This window comes from Falco punctatus (genome assembly GCF_963210335.1).
Source record: "Falco punctatus genome assembly, chromosome: Z".
NCBI lineage: Eukaryota > Metazoa > Chordata > Aves > Falconiformes > Falconidae > Falco > Falco punctatus.
Window position 1 is genome coordinate 29,274,041 of NC_137586.1, and position 12,570 is coordinate 29,286,610.

Consider the following 12,570-nt stretch of genomic DNA (forward strand, 5'->3'; position numbering starts at 1 on the left):
TTCTAGGACTCATAAATACAAGTATTTGTAGAACCATTCTTGCAGAAGACAATTCTTCCATTTTTTCTACCCTGTGCACAGCTGTAAGACCAAACTGAAACTGTAAATCAGTTTTAATAATCCATGGCAGGTTTATATCCCAGGAGTTCAGGTTCTTTCCTCATGGTTACTCCTGTTACAATAGCCCTATGTATCTGTTCTCCACTTCTCACCTCTTCAGAGATTTATAGGCACAGAAGGGTAATGACATTATACATCTAAATATTTCAGCTTTGTGATGCAGTTCAGTTGCTCTTGGCAAGAAAGCAAACACAGCCTTCTTTGCTTGGGCTTCAGCAGGTAGCACTGATGCACAGACCTTTTCAGGCAAACACCTGGCTTGCAGCCATGACTTCTTTGGCCCCCATGAGGAGTGAGGAGATGATGTGGATGAGTGAAGAATGAAGATAAATATTTGGGGGTTTGTTCCTCTTCTGCTTTACCAGCCCTCTATCTGGGTTTTGTGAAGCCCATCCTACTATATGGATGTAAGCCTTGGTCTTTGCAATTGTTTTTTCTTTGTCATTTGTTTTGTGATGATGAAGTGGTGTAAAGCAAGAGGATGATGTACTGTGGGAAGAACAGGGAAGGTCTGCTACATTTCCAAAGGTTGGCAAGGGAGGTGGGGAAGCTTCAAGATTTCTTCTGTGCAGTAGAGGACAGCAAAGGTGCCTTACCAACACTGGGACTCAACCTTGTGTTCATCAGCATCAGTAGCTGAAACCGTTAGCGCAGATCTATTGGGACATATTTTTTTGGCGAGGAGGGCTATGCTGGTCTGAAACTGAGCTGCTCTCCTGCTATGTTTGGTAGTTCACACCCATGGCTTTCTCCCAGGCTGTGAGGAGCTTGTGATTGGAATCTACTGTTTGCCATAACTTACATTATTTTGCCAGGCCAGAGTTAGTCTGGTTTGGAAAGCATCTTTAAACTGAATGCTGTTCATTTGTCACAAATGTGCCTGGAGCCCATAAACATGCACACAGTAGAAAGTGAATGAAATAAATGCTTCAGGGAATGACGAAGGGCAGTTCTCAAGTAGACAAATACTGCAAGGTGAAAAAAAGTGGACGTGGAATCAGGTGCTTGGAAAAAATAAATTCATATGGATTTGGACTTGCCTTGTTGGCATCTGGTTTTCAAATGCACGTAAACAGGGCTTTTAACACTTAACGCTTAAACACTTCAAGCCCAAAAGTAAAGGATGACTGTTGACACCTCATCACTCTTCCCAGTGATACCTGAGAGAGAGCAGGAGGCTGACTTTACTATGAGGAAATTAGTGTCTTTCAGGGCAGAGCATGTTCTGTGGCTGAACCAACTAAGCCCCTTTGCTGTCAATGTAAGGCAAGCTCTTTCTTCCTCCATTACATTTCTTGACAAAGCGGTGTTGGTAAAGTATGATTTGGGGAATGCATCAGTGCAATTCAACTAAGGCTGCAGCTTGCTTCTGACTTGCTTGATGGTGGTCCTGCTGGTCATGCTTAGAGCCACAGTGCACCCACAAGCTGACTTGTGACAGCAGTTTGCCCAAATGGCTTTAGAGTACCTTCTACCCAGACATGGTAGCACTGTTAACAACAGCAACAGCTGCCACCATGGGATTTGCTCTGCTCCTCCTTGCAGCTGGTGGGGCAGTTAGCAGAATAAGCTAATGGCTATATCCCTTCCCACCCATGCCCTGCTTCCTGCCAGCCATAGTTTGATTTCCCTTGGAACCTGTGAGTCAGAAACTGGGATGGAGGCAAAACAGACTAGCCTCTTAATTTTGAGTTTACGTGGTTAGCGGCCTTGAGGTGGTGCACATACATGATGTCCCACCACAGAACTGTCAGACCTAGAGCTATTCCCATAAGGTGAGGGTAGTTGAAAAGGGGATTTATTATTGGCCTCAAATAAGGGAGTTAGTTGTTCCAGAATATAAAGGACATTTTGTGAATTTTGATAAGGGGTCATATTGCAGTCACTCTCAGAACAGTTGGTTGTGCTTTTTAATTTTCCCCTATGAATAGATTTCTCGTAAACAAGATTAATCCTTTATGTAGGGTTAATTAATTTGCATGAGTTCTGTTTGAGCTGCAAGTTTTCAGTTCACAGATTCTAGAAGTTTGAGACATTAAAAAGGCTAAGGGTTAGGAGGTGTGATTTTTGAAAGGTGGTTCTTACTTTCAGCTCACAGAAATAATTTTTAGTTGTGTTATATGATGTTCAGATATAAACTCTGCAGGTAACTTTTTTACCATGTGAAAGAAAACCTTTAATGGTGTAAAAAAAGGTAATGTGACCTTGAAGGACCCCCTCCTAACACCAAATAGGAGATAGATAGATAGATAGATATGCGCCTTTGGGTAGCAGGCTGGTAAGCATTCTGAACATTTTCTATGTGATCCCAAAATGCTCTGGGGTTTGTAGCTGTGAACAGTGTCAGCACGTAGCTAGAAAACATGCAGCAAAGGGAGAAGAATAAGAAAAGCCAGAGGCTCTTCTACAAAGTTAAGAATGGTTTAGGAATTGACCCTTGAGGAGGAGGTGACAGTGGGACATCCAGACTAGCGCATCCATCTGATCACCAGTACTAAGGTGAGAGCTGGTTCGTTGTTTTTGCTATAATGCTAAACAGTTGAATTTTTAATGTTTTTATTATAATGATAATTCTAGTAAAATGCTGAGCAACTAAGATTTTTCAGGTTTCTATTCAGACGAATAGAACTGTTTGAGAGACTGTTTTCACTGTGAGTGCATCAAGTCAATGGAAAAGCCCACTTAACAGAAAGATTTTTGATGCATTTAGTGGCATTTGCATTGTGGCTGTGATTGTTTTGAGTTTTTCTTCCTTTGCTATAACGTTCCTACTTCTTCTAGAAAGAGCACGGTATTAAGACAGCAGATCCATTCTTAAAATGCCTTCTTTTACCAATATTGTGTGGCAAATGTGGCATTGTAGCCCAGTACCCTGTGTCTGCATTCACAGTGCACCCAAAACACCGCAGCTGTCTGAACCATCTTTCTTCAACATTGCTACTGCTTGTGTTCATTGACTTCAGGTGAGGTCCTTAATCCACTTCTGTGAGGCTTCCCACTACAAATATCTGAGCTGGAGCTTCTACCTCTTGAAATAAAAACCTATTTATTACACAGTGTTGTAGCTTCATCCTTTCTTTGTTATTATCAGGGAAGTTGCTGTCCCTGTTTTTTGATTACAAGCCCCAACTCAAAGCATCAAGTATTTAGATTTAGAGGTCAGCTCGCCAGTTGGGGTGTTGACACATAAATTTTAAAAAGTAATCTATAATTTTTCAGCTTCTCATTTTTCTTTGAGATTAAAATTGCAGCAAACATTTCACACTGGAGATTTATTTCTTCAGTAAAATGTGCAGTAAATGGAATTTCTCTGTAATCGGAGAATCCTCCACACCTGTAACTGCAGGGCTGGTAGCAGGGTCTGTCATCCCTGTCTGGCTGTGGTGTTTCAGTTTGTACTGTAGTACCCCATAACTGACAGTCTCAGGTGCCTTAGGAGTGAAATCCCATTTGCTCCAGGCATAGTTGTAGCTGCGTCATAGCAAAACAGATTACCTTTCTTACAAGGTGATGCTTACTAGTTGTTTTTCCATAGCAGAAAAAGAAAGGAAGGTGTTATCAGCCATGTCTATAATGTAGTGTGCTGGGCAATTGTGCCATTGCCTGTACAAGCCGAGCCAGGTCATCCAGGCATCATAGCCTGGCACTGCAGGAAAGTGGCCGAGGCCAGCACCAGGGTATCGTCATGGGCAGCTGCATGACTTGACTCTGCTGTGCTGCGATGACTCTCCTCCTGTTGCCAGATAAGCAGCCAACTGAGGTGTGGAGTCTGTGCTCCACACTGCGGCATACTTCACACTGCTGCTATGTGCTTTAACTGCAAAGGGAAAAATCGATGCTCCTGCTGTCCGTCAAAGCGCAGAAGCAACTTTCTGTAAGTTTTCCCCTCTCAGTTCTTGGAAGAAAATAAAATAAAAATCTGATAGTTGATTGTTTCAGTTTGGGGCTTTCCCCCCGCCCCCCCACCTTTGAAAATACTGGAGAGCTAGGCTGCATTGTTTGGGAGCTAGTAATTTCATGGCATCTTCTGTATATTGCTAGCCAAAAGAAAGCTGATCAAATGAGTGTGCTGCAATGCTAAGGTCTGTTTTCCAAGTGGTTTTGTTGTTGTTTTTTTAACTTACATTCAAATGCTGACACGTGAAGAGAAGAATGAAAGAAAAAAGGTTTATTATTCCATTCTGCTTTTTCTTTTTGAACAAGTGTTCAGCCTCATGTGTTTTGGGTTTGGTTTGGGTGGTTTTTTTTTCAGAAGGCAAGACTGATATTCATATGTGCTGAAGAACAGAAAGAGAAAAGAATAAAAGTAGTACTGGGGGAGGGAGTAAAGGGGAAAAGCACCAATTTTTTCTCTGTTGCAGTAGAGACTCAAAAAGTCAGAATGTTTTTTTATCCCCTTTTCCCGCCCCAGATAACCTTTCAAACTGAAGTTGAGCATGTAAAAATACTGATTTGACCCCATTTATGCCAGCTGTTAAATCTGTATTTTTCCTCTGCAGCATTCTTTATGAATTGTTTTGTGCCATAACTCTGGAAGGAGACTCTGTTATTCATAACATTATTTCAGTGGAAAAGACTTCTTTAATAGCAGTCAGATCCAAGATAAAAATGCCTTAGAGCAGATATCATAACCAGATGGGGAGAGAAGGCTTTAGATGTGATGTCTATATTTTTCAAGGCACCTTTGACTTTTAGCTTCAAAAATACATCTTCAGCTCCTTCTCTTTGATCTTCCTGGGCCCTCCAAGGTGGCTCTACAATAAAGTTTTCCTAGTTTGTAGAACCAAAACTCTATGCCTGCCCAGTTTTTCATTGCTTTTCTCTCCCTCAGAAGTCTTGAAGCACATCAGCTAAATGTTCTGTTTTTTTCCAGTTCTCCTGGTCTGGGAGCAGACAGGATTAGTGTGGACTCAGGTAGGGCTGACTCAGTATTTTAATACACTGATGTTCTTGTGTAGTGCATTAGATAGGATATAATTTAATAGAAGTTGGCAAGACTGGAAAGTTTGGACAGAGCCAGTCCCAGCAGTGCAGGAGGTGAGAATTGAAGAGTGAATTTCTTAAATGCTGCTTGTGTCCTGCCCATGGTTATCCTGCAGCAGGGAGAGGGAAATGAAGTCTTTGCATACTTCTGGAGAAACTCATTAATAACGACAGTACCACACTGAGGCCTCTGTTTTTCACAGGGTGTTTTACCTCGCAGGTACTGGCCAAAAAGCATGATGTGTTTGTGTCTCATTGCATGTAATGACATTTCAGAAGAAAACAGGCGTGTCTGCAGCATTTTCACAGACAAAAGTGTATGTGTTTGTGCATCTGCACACACTGTTTTAGTGTAACACAATGACATGATTGATGTTTGCCTCAGCTACTATAGAGACTGGTGAATAGTTCTAATTTTAGTAATGCCCATGATCAGCTGACCAAGGATGAGACAAGATGCCTAACAGGAGAGTTTGTACTGCCTGGCATTTGCTGCAATACTGACATGCGTTGGGGTGAATGAGGTAGGACTTTTTTGCTGACTTGAGGTATCTGGGCATGAAGTCTTGCCTTTCTGGCTGAAGGGCAAATAGACACAGCTTCCTTCGAGGTTAATCAGGGGTGCCTGCTTGTGTAGCACTTGGTGCTCACCAACCAAAGCTAGGGAGTAAGGGCAACCACAGTTCATCCAGGACCCAAGGGCTAAAGGGAAGAAGGGCTGCAGTCTTATCAGGTCTTATATTAACTTCCTTTTTTTTTTTTTCCTTTCGGAAGCAACAAACCCATTTTTATTGCTTGGAAACAGCCATACATTTTGCTTTGTTCCACGCTTAACAGCCACGCCCATTTTGGTCCTTTCTCTAGACAGCAAAATGCACAAAGGGTTGGCGCAGCTCCCACACACTGCCTCAGTATTGTGGTTTTGGTAGATTGTATGCCTGATCCTCGATTGTCTTAACATATCAATAAACGTCTCCACAGATCAACTCATAATACTGGGATTGTGTTGGTGGAGTGCTCACGGTGTCATTTGGAGGAGAAGTGACAGGCAGTCAGCTCTGTACACAGTCTCATGCTTGTGGAACAGCTGTTAATGAACTGTGTCCTGGTAGTGCTGCCAGCCTAAGCTGAGGACCAAAGGGATTTCACTGTGAAGACACTGAGCTACCTACAGGTGTTGTGGAGAGGTTTAGTCAGTGTCAGTGTGAATATTTTTTTATTAGTATTTATTTTTGATAAGTTTTCTGTTGAGCAATCTTGATACTATTCCACGAAGAAGGAAAGAATACATCTGAGATTGCAGTTCAGCTCTCATGACTTAACATGAGATTTGCATGCATATTAGAGGTTTTATGAATATTTTTCCAAACATGCATTAATTCTTTAAGTCCTGGGACTTGCAGAGAGTCTGTTCCACCCTGCCCCATCCAAGGCTTAAGCATTGTGCCCAAGGACAGCTTAGAGGAGCTGCCTGACTTCACTGGTGTAGTGATGGGAGAATCGGAGATATTGCTGGGTAGGAAGACAAGGACCAAGACAAGCAGAGGAAAAGAACTGGGGAAAATGGGTGAGCAGGTAAAATTGATGGAGCTTGAATTTGCATGGCTTGGGTGAAGTGACTAGAATGAAGACCAGGGTGAGGGGCGAGAGAATAACCAGATTTTGGGTTAGAATTGGTGGAGCAAGCAAATGGATGTAAGTAGAGAAAATGGGTTGGAAATCCCAAGCATGGGAAGAAGGCAGAAAGAGACCAGAAGCCTGCAAGGGATGAGAGCCAGTGTGGGAGCTGGGACAAATCTAGGGTTCAAGTGGGAAAGAAGGCTGACCAACCTAGGGCGAGGAGCTGCGGGGTGTACAACAGAGTTGTCTGTCTGCTTGGAACTGAGCCAGGATGAGAAATCTGGAATCAGAGCACTGAATTTGGAGAGGAAGAGGAGTAATTTGGAGAGTATGCTCTGTCTCATTCTCTCCGTAAGTGGGAGTCCTGGAGAATTTATCCCTGCCTGACATTGAGGCAGTCCTGCTGGAAGGAGCAGTGTGTGCTTGTGTGCTTAAAGTATGTATGTATGTATGTATGCATGTATTTTTGCTTCCACTCTGGTATTCGGATGGCTATTTTGGCTGCATCTGTAAGTAAATACCACAGCATACTGAGACTTTCTGGTCTTTCAACAGAAACATGTGGTCTGGGGCAGTTGTTTGTGTCTGCCAAACAGTCTGTCCACACTGCAGGACTGAGATACCAGTGCTCTCAGGTCGGCCCCACTTCTGCGGCTCTCAAAGGTGCCTGCCTGCGGGTCTGTCGCCATCCTGTTCTTTTTCTGCCGGGGAAGACAGGCTTTCCCTGAGCAGCATCCTCCTTCTGCCTGTTGCTCCTGGTGGCCTGTGGTATCCAAAGGGTAAAGGATCGCCATGAAAGCAGTTACACTGTCTGTAGACAAAGCTCTTCTTAAGCATGCCAAGGAAACTCGAAAAACAGGAGGTGTTTCCCCCCCCCCCCCCCCCCCCCGAAACCTTTTTCATTACAACATTAAGTCACTTCCTGTACTTGCAGTAAGTAGAGTTTCTCTCCCCCACCCACCGCCGCCGCTCCTGAGGGTTTTATACTCCTTTAAGGGGACGCCGCTTCCAAACGGCTCCTTTTGGAAGCGGAGAGCTGAATCTCGCTCCCAGCCGCGGCGGCCGCCCGCTGCGCGCTGTGCGGGGCGCTGCGCGGGTCCGGCGGCTCTTCCTTACGGGTGGAAGCAGGAGAAAGGCGGGAGGGAGGCAGGGCTTCGGCGTGTGACACGTGAAGCTGGAGCAGCCATACGTGGATGGAAAATGTGCAGTGTGGGGGCAGAGGCATGTGGCTAATTCAGGTAACCGGAAAGCTGGCTTTTATTATTGCTCCAGCTCCTAACGCGCAACAGTTGGTTTTCCCTTTCCTCCCACCCCCACCCCCACCCGAAGCGGGACGGGAGAAGCAGGTTGTACAGCAGCACCGCGTATGAATACTCAGCCCAAGGAAGCACAGCAGATCTGGTGAAGTTTTATTTCGATTGCTTTGGGGACAGGTGAGTCCTGTGTCTGGAGGACAGACGGGTTTTCCTCGCGTGCAAGGCAGCAGGCTGCCTCAGCAGTGGGATTCGGGATCCCACTGCAAGGGGGTCCCGCAGCAAGGGGGTCCCGCTGCCTAGCTTGGTGGGGGAGGCTTCATGCAGTTTGAAATGGAGGAGGCAGAGGCACTGCTGGCAGTAGTGTGAGCTGAAGTGAGAGCAAACTGATAATGCTGCTTTTCGGGCGGCAGTTCCCAAAGCCGTAGAACAGCTGCAGATCTGTGTAAAGTCTAATGGCACTGGTTGCATAAGGAGCAGCGTCAGAGTTCCCGTCACCGGCTGGAATGCACTGTCTGGAGAAGTTGTTCTCCAGATGATTCGTGCGGTACGTTGTGATCCTGTGGTCTTCATGTGATGGCACAGCATGTGAAAGCTTGGTGTGACACAGGAAGACGGGAGGGAATCAGGGAAGGGCAGCTTTGAGCTACTAGCTGTGCCACTTCTGTGCCCTGTTAACAGACGTTATCGGTGTGTATGCATGTGTACACATTTATGTGGATATGCACTTCTCAGCATTTGAAAACCTACTGATTAACTTCTAAAAAGTTAATCGGGATTTAGTGTTGAGGGTCAGTCAGCGGAAAACTGGTCTGCTCTCTGAGCTGCAGCAGCAGTTTCTGCCTCCAGCGTGCTGTGAGCACCCGTCTTTCTGCACTTGTGTTTACTGAGACATAGTTTTTCCAATGGTGTTTTGTTTCTTCTTTTCCAGAACAAGAGGAAGTTGTTATAAATGGAGAAGATGAAAAAGAACGAAAAGACCCCTATTTTGTGGAAACACCTTACGGCTACCAGCTAGACTTAGATTTTCTGAAGTACGTGGATGATATACAAAAGGGGAATACCATTAAGAAACTAAACATCCGAAAGAAGAGGAAAGCCATACCAGCCTCAGTGGCTGCCAAGAGTTCTGGTGGTCAGTGCAGCGGCTGGACCTCCACGGAGTCTCTCTCGTCGTCAAACAGTGATGAGAACAAGCAGTCTTGTTCAGCAGCAAGGAGTCAAGTAACCTCGTCGGTTGCTGTGAGACCCTCAGTTTCCTTTGAAGCATCTCCTTCCTACTTAACCGTTCCTGAGAGTAAGCAGCTTCCTCCTCCCTCCCCCCAACCTGCTCGGCACAACCTGCTTGTCACAAAAACCCTCATGGAAACGCGGAGACGACTCGAGCAGGAGAGGATGATGCATGTCACACCTGGAGATGTCCGCAGGCCCCGGCTTTCCAGCTTTGGAGGCATGGGCTCCACAAGCTCCCTTCCTTCTTTTGTGGGATCCAGTGGGTACGGCCACATGTCTCAGCAGCTGCAGAATGGGTATCAGGGGAATGGTGACTACGGCGCATGCTTTAGCTCCTCATTAGGCAGTTCTATTCGTCACAGCCCCATGAGCTCGGGAATATCTACGCCAGTCACCAACGTGAGCCCAGTGCATCTGCAGCACATCAGGGAGCAAATGGCAATTGCCCTTAAGCGTCTCAAGGAGCTTGAGGAGCAAGTCAAGACTATTCCTGTGCTGCAGGTCAAAATTTCAGTGTTGCAGGAAGAGAAGAGGCACATGATGGCTGAACTCAAAAAACAGAGAAAAGCCACTCAAAACGACACGTATGGTTTCAGGAAGCGATCCTACAGTGCAGGGAATGCAGAGCAGTGGGAACACATGTCTCAGGTGAGAAGAGGTGGAGAACTGTATATAGATTGTGAAGAGGAGGTGGAGAGTGTAGAGCAGAGCTCTCAGAGGATAGAGGAGTTTAGGCAGCTGACTGCTGAGATGCAAGCCTTGGAGAAAAAAATCCAGGATAGCAATTATGAAAGTCCAGCAAACTTCCCAGTGAACCGAGAAAGCCTGACAAAAGAAGCTCGGTCTGTTGCTGTAGGTGCTGATGAGAACATGAATGATGTGGTTATATACCACAGATCTGCAAGGCAACACAAAGAAGTAGCTGTGGGGACAGAGAAAGAAATGAGAGAGTCTGGTGTTGGCGTGACAGAGGCCATGCTTGGCTTGTCTACAGAGGTTGAGAAAGAGATAGAGCTTCAGCAGCAGACCATCGAAGCTCTTAAGGAGAAGATTTACAGACTAGAGGTTCAGTTAAAGGAAACGACCCATGACAGGGAAATGACCAAATTAAAACAGGAGCTGCAGGCAGCTGGGTCTAGGAAAAAAGTGGATAAAGCTGTGATGGCTCAGCCCCGTGTCATCAGCAGGATGGTCGAGGCCATTGTACAAATGAGAGACCAAATGGTGGGAGACCACGTGGATGTCACGAATTCGTCAGTGGGGAACCACCTGCAGGCGAGCAGTGTTGGCACCTCCTGCAGACCTGCTGTACGGAGTGTGGCTGCAGGCCCTGAGCTGCTCATGAGCCGCTGGCTGGTGAGAGAGAAGGCAGAGGTGCGAGACCAGGGCACAGGGAGGTCGGTTGAGCAGCATGATAAGGCTGTTAGCACAGAGTCAAGCGTCTGTGAGACAGGCATCAACACAGAGGAGCCAGCAGGCATGCTGAGCCCCCGCTGGATGGTGCGGTCAGTTGGAGTGATGAGGTCTGTGGGCTGTGGGGATTGCTCTGTGGATGTGGTGGTTTGCTCCCCCAAGAAGCATGTGTCCCGTGAAACAGCTACAGAGGCTGTACCCAGGGCAGAAGCAATGGTGATGGCTGTGCCTTCTATGGCTAGCCAGCAAACCAGCACCTCTTTGGAGATGGTGAGCCAGTGCACCAGCACGGAGGTGGCCTCCATGGCAGACTGCGGGACAAACACCACCCTGAGCAGCTGCCATAAACAGACCAACACAGAGAGCATGGAGACACGGAGCGTGGCAGTAGGAGATGGCCGGGTCAAGGACATACATGCATCTGCTAAAACACGTTCGGTTGGAGTAGGCACCTTGTTCTCTAGCCACCCTGGCTTTGAAAAGCCCTCTGCAATAAAAACCAGAGACTGTGGTGTTGGGCAGATAAATGTTCATGAGAATTACCTGGTTGGGCTTAAAATGAGGAGCATTGCCTGCGGACCCCCTGCATTGCCAGTTGTGCCGTCTGGCACCAGGAGCATTGGTGTTGGTGGAGAGTCTGTGTGCGAGCCGGTGAGTGGTCTGTTGGAAAGCCCTCTGCCTCCACCTGAGCTGAGGACAGGCTTGGATCACTACATCGAGCGTGTGCAAAAGCTGCTGCAGGAACAGCAAATGCTGCTTGCTGAAAACTACAGTGAATTGGCGGAAGCCTTTGGGGAGCCCCACTCCCAGATTGGATCCCTCAATTCGCAACTCATCAGCACCCTCACCTCTATCAACTCTGTCATGAAATACGCCAGCACAGAGGAGCTGCAGAGCCTGGACCTTCAGAAGCAGTGCCTGGAGAGAAGCACTGTGTCAGGTAAGCCCAGCATCTGGGTGCACGTTTGGTCCGCTCCTTGCCAGAGCCGCAGGTTAATCACGTGCTAGGCTCTCACTTAGTGTTGGAAGCAAGTGTGTAAGCCTCCCCAGTGAAATGCAGAGCGTGACGTTGTTGCTGGACATGCCTGTTGGGTGGTCTTTCCAGCTCACCAGTGGTAACTGAAAAAGTACAGGTGGTTTTATCTTTCCCAGTCCAGCAGACTCTGAAGGGTCAGATGACGATGATGGCTCTGACAATGCAAGAGACGTATCTCAAAGTGTGCAGGGTTTGACCGCTGTTGACTCCATTTTGTAACTTTTAAAGAGTAGCTGAGGTTAGTGCCTGTGGGTTTGCAGTTCGGTCCTTCCTCAAAACTTGTCATGCAATTTGTAAAAACTATGGAGTCACATTTGACAAGAGTTGGGTCCCATTCAACATCTGCAGCAAACTGACTTGTTTCCACAGACATTTCCCTGGATTTTGTAGTGTTACTTCCATTGCCTCTGTTCCTTGTGCCTCACAGCCAGAGAGCTGTGGGGTGCTTTCACCATTCCAGCAGAGCTGATTGCTTTATAAAAGGCAACTCAGAGCACTTCACAGAAACCACATCTTGCATCTTCTCTGTGCCAGTAACTGTTTGTCCTAATCCCTAATTATGGCCTCATGTTTGAAAGGCATAAGCTGTAATTACTTCTGGAGGTTTTGGTGACACTCAGGAAAGGCAAGAATTGAGATTTAAATACTCCTTGCATTTTATTTATTAATTTTTAAATCTATACAATTAATTTGAGGTATTCCTTTATTCCCTGGGGTGAAGTTGCTTACTTTTTTTTTTGTTATTATTTTTGGCTGTCTGATAGTCTAGTTTAAAATTTAGCCTTTTTGTCTTAACACCTTATTGGTGAATCCAGCCACTTTACTATTAAATTTACAAACACTGGCTTACTGGAAACCAGTATATAATGCGTAGCAGTGACTGACAGATACCATCTTCTTGGTCCTGGTATA

General features: G+C 46.1%; 1 protein-coding gene across 2 annotated transcripts in view; it reads left to right on the forward strand.

Moving 5' to 3' along the window:
• KANK1 (KN motif and ankyrin repeat domains 1) overlaps positions 1-12,570 on the forward strand; it is a 106,335-nt gene that overhangs the window by 67,962 nt on the left and 25,803 nt on the right. For both annotated transcript variants that reach the window (XM_080372225.1, XM_080372226.1), the window contains one exon: positions 8,908-11,562. In XM_080372225.1, the coding sequence (XP_080228351.1) occupies positions 8,908-11,562 (2,655 nt within the window). The remainder of the gene's footprint in view (positions 1-8,907; positions 11,563-12,570) is intronic.